This window comes from Dysidea avara, chromosome 1 (assembly GCF_963678975.1).
Source record: "Dysidea avara chromosome 1, odDysAvar1.4, whole genome shotgun sequence".
Taxonomy (NCBI): domain Eukaryota; kingdom Metazoa; phylum Porifera; class Demospongiae; order Dictyoceratida; family Dysideidae; genus Dysidea; species Dysidea avara.
Genome location: NC_089272.1, coordinates 20,243,387 through 20,250,999, shown reverse-complemented (window position 1 = coordinate 20,250,999; position 7,613 = coordinate 20,243,387). Strand labels below are relative to the sequence as shown.

The following is a 7,613-nucleotide window of genomic DNA, read 5'->3' as shown; positions in this document are numbered from 1 at the left end:
CCAGTCTAGCAATCCAGTCCAGTGAATGGATACACTATTATGAACTCTTGCTATTGTCAACACCTTTGCTGTCACCTTTAATCATCTAGTTGGCTGAAATGTTGATTCTCTTGAGAAAAATCCACTTTTCATTTTTAGCTGATTTTGAGGACCCAGCTCAACTTGTAGCTACTACATAATGCAGCACTGCTTTCTTAACTATGCATAAACTCTCTAAGTGCATACTTCATTCTACCGTAGCCAATTAGCATGGAGCTTAGCATCCTTGTTGTGACAACAATTAAAGCATTTGATGTTGCTGACAGCAATGTTTCACGAAGGGCCAATCCAGCCAAGTCAGTTACGTAGTTGTATACACAGAAAAATTTGGAATTTTCAACTAGAGTAGGGACCATAACACATCAATAAAAGTACTGAAACAAGCTGGAGTAGTGCATGATATTAATTCACAGTAAAACAATAAGAAGTGTTATATCCCTACTGTGCATTTCCATTATGGTATCTTGAGCACAGTAGGGATATAACACTCCTTATTGTTTTACTGTGAATTAATATCGTGCACTATTCCAGCTTGTTTCAGTACTTTTTATCGATGTGCTATGGTTCTTACTCTAGTTGAAAATTCCAAATTTTTCTGTGCACTTGTTTCTTAACTTTTTTAGTAAATAATATTATGACTGGTGAACCCACGCATACCACATCTGAAATGGTGCCACAAGCCCCCAATTGTTGTCTGAAAAGTGAAGTATCCATTATGCTTCGTTGTCAGCTATGTTCAACCCATTACGCAGCATTTTGAATCAAGAACTCTTTGAAAAGCACCTCTGCAATCCACGCATACCGAAAGAAATGGTGCCATGCACCCCGGTTATATCAATTATTGTCTGAAAAGTGAAGTATCCATTACGCTTTGTTGTCGGCTATGTTCAACCCGTTACACAGCAGTATGAATCAAGAACTGTTTGAATAGCACCTCTGGTATCAAAATAGCCACTATGACAAATACAGATGATTTCCGTTACTAAGGGAAGCCATCACGTGCTATCATCAAATCAACACTTTTCGCTGTCAGCAAAGATGAATGGGACACAAAGGAGGACACTGGTAAGTCCATGAAGAATGCATTGTACGTACTGCGGTATGCCAAAAGGCACCTGTTGGGCTGAAGCAACGTCAAACAGTGAAAAAATCAAGCCCATAGCCTTAGCCATTATCGAGTTACGCTTGTCTGAAGGAATCAGTCAGTTACTTACTTACTCATACAGTCAGTAGAAAATTCTGTTAAATAAATTATTTTTAAAATTCTGTAGCAACTTGTTGAAAGCGTTTCGGGTTGATCTGAAAGCTTGTTTGGGCTTAGTTTCACATAACCAATACTGCCTGATCGTCGTTAGGGGAAATTGAGGCTGTTTTTTGGGTGATATTATTTTGTGGGCCACGCCTATTCCTTTGTGGTCCCTACTATACACTACTATTGTAGTGTATGATAGTTACTGCTTTTACATAAGCTGATTTGGGTTGTGAGACTATACTGATAGCTGAGTGGCAAGGTGTGAAAATCAAGCTTGTTTTGCTGCTTTATGCATGTATATATAGCTAAACTGTTTATGCATTCAACTGCATGCGCACTGATATCAATGACCTTATATGCAAACATTTCCAACCACAGGAAGCTTAATGTTTGCATAACTTCTGTTCATAGAATCTTTAAAGGAAACAACGTACATTAATTGATAAGCAAACAACTATATGGCGCTTGTGCATGACCTAGTGTTACAGAGTATACACATATGTGCATCATCAGTAAACATTACTGCGCATATATACATGTAGCTAACTATAACCGTGCTAGCCATCATGTACCCGGAAATTTCAGAGTCTACGTATATGATGCACAGTTGCAACGTAATAGGCGTCATATGTATTACGTACGTATATAAATAGATTAATTGTAAATATATAAATCGTCTATGAAACTTTTGATGCCTTCAGTAGCTATGATCTTTAAGAAAAATCAGTCTTGCAGCTAGCACTAGATAGTAGTCTAAAGGTGATTCGCGTGGTCTCGCTGTATATAGCTAGTTATGTAGCTTCGCTCGTGTAGCTTGTAGCTTCTGTAGCTAATTGCAGAATGCAATTTTACCCACTTCGCTCTCTTGCATGCAATAATGACACCACACACCTCTAAATTTACCGCATTCTTACGTAAAATTCAGCGCACATAGAGAGAGTATCGACCAACTTTGCTAGTGATACTAAAGTGATTCTAAGTGCTGTAAAAGCCGCCTTAGTGGAGTTCTCTATGTAGTGACTTTCCGGCGAGTCTACTTCGACATGTCATTTGGACTAGCTCTGTTGCTTGTCGGAAGCTTCTTAAGTGCGAAGTCATATAAACGAAATGTAGCTATATGGCTTCTTTTGATGTAAACATTATTCATCTGATATTTATCTAATGTGTACTCGCGTCAGTTGTTGTATTAAAGTAGCTAGCTATATGCTACGTATGTGTATATTTTACACACAGCCGCCGGGTGGGCTCAACCGGAGTTTAAGGATGACTTCGATGCTAACACACTCCTATCGAGCAATTGGTACGTAGCTACGTCACGTAGCTAGATAGTTTTTCTATCCTAGTATTTGTGAATGTACACAGGCTAGATGCCATGGGCTATGATTTGGAGAGTAGTATGTGCGGTACTATTGCATCTGGGAATTCGATAGTGTTTAGTGCAGCTTCTGAACGATATTTGGTGAGTCTAGAATAGCAATATGTACTGTACTGTACTATACATGCATGGAAATACTGAATTAAACTTGCATGACATAATCTAGCTAATTAAGGAGAGTGTGGTTTATAAAACTAAAAAAAAAATGTTAAAGACTACCATTAGCTATATAACTTCAAAATTGACTACCAATTTGTACATAATTATAGGCTTACTTGTTTCTCATCCACAAAATTTGGGACTCTTCTGCAACGGGCGGGAGGTCATTTTTCATTATTCATTATTAAAGGAAATGCTTCAAACCACTAGGCTATCTGTAAGTGTAAAGGTTAGCTAAAACCTTCTAAAACCTAATACTTAACATTTTACAGCTTTTGCTGAGCTGCAAGATACATTTTCTGTGCTGTGAAATGATGGCCATTCTTCTCAGCATCAAAATATGTGTGCACATGATCGATTACAGCAACAATGAATTTGAGGTGGTAGGATAAAAAGTGGTGCGGGCAGAGATGAGAAACAAGTAATCAAGTTTGTTTGCACTAAAGTTAATTGTAGCTACTCAGTTACAACTGACATGCTTCTGTAGGAATGGTTATTCAAGCAGATTTTGCACGGTAAATACAGGTGTGCTAAAACAGCACTAAAATGTCTCTAGTTTCAGCACTTGTGCTGCTCTATTTGTGCTAATTCAGCACGCAGGAGTGCCATTTTAGCACATCACGGTGTGTTAAAAATGAAGTGTGCTAAAACAACATGCCAGATCTCTAAAACAGCACATCGGTATACTAATTTGACATGTTAGATTTCATCATGTGTGTAATTATTGTTATGCTGTTTAACACGCATACTGTTTTAAGTGTGCTAATTCAACACATGTTGTGTACAATGAGCACATTTGTGTGCTACTGTATATGTGTAGTGTGTTAAAACTGGGGACGTGTAATAATAGCTTACTTGTTTTTACTGTGTGAAAAATGTGGCAAAATTATGGTTTAGCTATAGCATTTTGTTATACTGCAGTTTAATATACTGTAGCTATATGTAGGTTTGCCACATTAGTTTTGTAATAGCTAAATGGGTGGTTCTCCAATGTATTGTTGTAATTGGTAGCTAATGTAAAAAAAAAACAACAACAACAAGTGAGTGTAGTGTGATTACATTAATAATTGCATTGTAGGAACTGTTTAATCATATCACTGAGTAGTGGTCTGTTTTGTAGTACTGGTTATAATGTATGTAAGTATGCTTATGCTTGAAAATTATTTACTTTCTGTTTCCAAGAAGTATACAGGTGATGGGTTTGGTGGTGTGTGGTTAGTCTGTGGTTTTCTTTCTCACTTAAACATAAACATCACAGTTTCTTGGAAACTGTAGCTAATAGTAACACAACTGTATATATTTAGATAATCAATAAAAATGGGTAATTATCTAACAAACAATTTGTTTGACCTTTAGGCTATTAAAATACCACACTCTTAGACTAGTTACACAGAAACTGCATTAATATGTATTAATGTATGATACCATTCAAGTGCAAAGGGAATTTGTGCTTTATCAAGACCGGAGGAGACGGTTCAGTTGGTCAGGCCTGAGTTGGACCAATAATCTGGAGCTGGACCAACTAGCTGACCAGCTCAAACTACATTACTTTCATGCAATCTCTGGACAATCATATCTACACGCACATTTCATATCTTATTGAAAATGCATGGCATAAGTAGTTACCTATAGTTTCTCAGCCTAACTAAAACACAAAACTACACAACTACACATGCAGTACTTCCAATTACCTTACAGTGCAGCATAGCATTCATATCGTTTTGTACTGAAATGATTGTGGGTGCTACGTATCACTAATTTATCACGTGTACGGCAGGTGCCTTCTTTGATTCTACACCAGCACACTTATATCACAATTCAATCATTGTAAAATAATCAATAGCATTTCTTGGCTTTTCTTACTGGGCGATGGAGTGGCAGTGACAAACTATAGGTGTCTCATTCTGCGGCAGGAAACTGTACACCCATACAGTACATGGTGGCCATCTGGATGAGATTTTGAGTAGAAATCACTCCTCTTCAACTACCCACTCATCCTGTCGAGATACTGAGCGAACTCTCAGCCTCACCCCACACCGTGCCATTTTCTAATAGTAATGATCTCATGATCGTCCACCAGTATTTTTACGAGATGATCCATTCACTTCATTGCATACAAACCAGTATAGTATACTACATTTTTGTAGCTGTGTAGCTAGCTATTCACTGGCCACTCATGCCAAACGCAACTTGTTTCACTGGTTGAGGATATCACATATGCTCTAGACAATCATCTCCAGGATGATTTAGATTTTGCTAAGGTTTTTGATTGAGTGCCTCATAAAAGACGCATGCAAAACTTTCATCATATGAAATTGATAACTGTACATATCAATGGATAGAAACATAACTGACTCAGAGAACACAACATGTAGTAATGGATGGTAAGTGTTCTCTGCCTGCTTCTGGCTTGTCGGGTGTCCCACAGGGAACGGTTTTAGGACCACTGATGTTTCTTATTTATATTAACGACATTCAGAACAAATATCATTACGTCTCTTTCCTTATGTCTGTTTACTATATAGGGTAATTCACACAGAAACTGATGCACAACAACTACAATCATATCTAGACTGTTTATCTTGATGGGCTGAAATCTGGCAAATGCCTTCCAACATTACTAAATGTGTGGTCATGAAACGCAGCAAGTCACCATCTATCATCTCTTTTAACTATTCACTTAATGGGCATGTATTAGACACAAAAACTGAACACACTTACCTAGAGATCATCTTACACAACAGTATGTTATCAGGGCCACCCAGGGGGCCCAGGGGAAAGGAAGGGTTCCACTCTGAATCACAGCTTCAGTGTAACTGTAAGTCGAAGACCAAAGCAAAAACAACAACAAAAAAAAAGTCATTACATACTGACAACGAAAATAGCTTCCCATCACCAATCATATCTCCTTAATTATAACTTGCTACACTGCTCCTCTGAAGAATACTGTGACTGCTCTAGATCGATCTATTAGAGTATCTAGATCCTGACTGCTCTATTACAGTATATCGATCTTTTAAACAGGTATTCAAGGGGCCCTTGATGGGACCTCCTGGGGCTTTCAGGCTGGGACCCAGGGAAAAATGCCCCAGTTGCCCCTCCTGTGGACGGCCCTGTATGTCATGCATGGGCTTCTCATGTTAATAAAGCTTCCAGGACAATAAATTTTTTAAAGCAAAACTTATCAAACTGTTCTCAAAAATTCAAAGCATCTGCATATTTTACAATTGTTCATTCTATAAGGTGGCCATCATGCTGCATGGGTTCCTTGTGAAATTTGGGGGGAAAGTTGCAAGTTGCTAGCCAGTTTTACTTTAAAATTTAGCATTCATTTTAAGGCATTTTTAAGCCTTTAGATTGCAAAAATTCTGCAACTCCTGGGGGTTGCACCCCCAGACCCCCTTGAACTTCTAACTAATTGTACACTGCATAAGACATATAGCAAGTTTCATGCTGTGTCCCCTGTGTGTCAGGTCTACAATTACCTACCTATTATACATATAGAAAGTCTGAAGAACAACAGATAGGCTTGAAATTTATATTGCTAACCAGCAATAAAATATCACTAAAATTGCATATCTGTGTGTCTAATTTTCAAAAAAAATTTCCTATGGGGCCATGCCCCCCAGACCCCCCTAGAATGCTTGTGTTTTACACTTCTCAGAATGTGCTTTGCACACTGTGCAGCAACTCCTCTCATTGGCAGCACCATATATATAGTAGCAACTTCAACATATACTAGGCCTGAGCCTATTATGCTCAAAAAATTTACCTATTATTCTTTCCAGAGTTTCCCAAAGAATTCTCCTATTATTCTTTTTGTTATTCTTGTATCCAGCCTATTATTCCATAATTATTCTCTTTCAGTATAAATATGTGGCTAGTCCCTTAGTTTTGATTCAAGATACTGCTATAAGTAGTTTTGTCCAAATTATAACAGCTATATATGAAGCATTCCACCTTACACATCATTTTTCTATCCATAATACTTAGAATAGCTATCTACAGTAATAATTCAAGCGTATTTAATTATTAGTGTATTACAATAATATGTTGTAACTACTGTATAGCTACTAAGTTAGGTAGATAATAATGCTCAAAGACTTGAAGGAGGTACACTGGTATAAGATGTACAAGTTTCAGAATTGCAGATAATCATGCAGTTAAATCTCTAATGCTGGCTGCAGATTGGTAACATGAAATGATCTGACTGCTCTATTAGAGTATTTGGGCGTTCTATTAGAGTATATCGATCTTTTAGAGGCTTTTCAGCTCCTTTCAGCCAGCACTCCTGTCAGCTTTATATCATTTGTAGTAGCTTAACTCTTTCTTCTAGGTAATTAAGAAGAGATATGCCCCTAATTCCTCCGATTATTCCCGTGGTCGTCCGATTATTCTAAAATTATGCCTGTAAATATCCTATAATTCCGGAATTATTCTCACGAAATTGGTGACCTATTATTCTCAAGATTATGCCAGCATAATAGGCACAGGCCTAACATATACAATGGCCTGACCAACTCAATTTTCCCTCCTCCGGCTCCAGCTTTATTTCCATATTGTGCCAAAATTAGGTAGGTATAAACAAGGGAACCAAAGACCAGGGATCCAAGGATCCATGGGGACTTTATGTTTTGTGTAATTTACATACTTTACAATTTTAATACATTCATATCCTTGTACTAGATACCTTTGCAAATCACAGTGGCTAGTCTCAAATAGCCTAGATCACTCTTTTGCCATGACAGTTCCTTGCACAATGCCTAGAAATTATAAATGCATCGTAGG

At 37.7% G+C, this 7,613-nt stretch overlaps 1 protein-coding gene across 1 annotated transcript in view; it reads left to right on the top strand.

Moving 5' to 3' along the window:
* Positions 1-2,008: 2,008 nt before the first annotated feature.
* Positions 2,009-7,613, top strand: part of LOC136266548 (reelin-like) — a 23,975-nt gene continuing 18,370 nt past the window's right edge. The window contains exons 1-3 of the mRNA XM_066061580.1: positions 2,009-2,377; positions 2,525-2,591; positions 2,654-2,750. Of these exons, the coding sequence (XP_065917652.1) occupies positions 2,335-2,377; positions 2,525-2,591; positions 2,654-2,750 (207 nt within the window). The 5' untranslated portion in view covers positions 2,009-2,334. The remainder of the gene's footprint in view (positions 2,378-2,524; positions 2,592-2,653; positions 2,751-7,613) is intronic.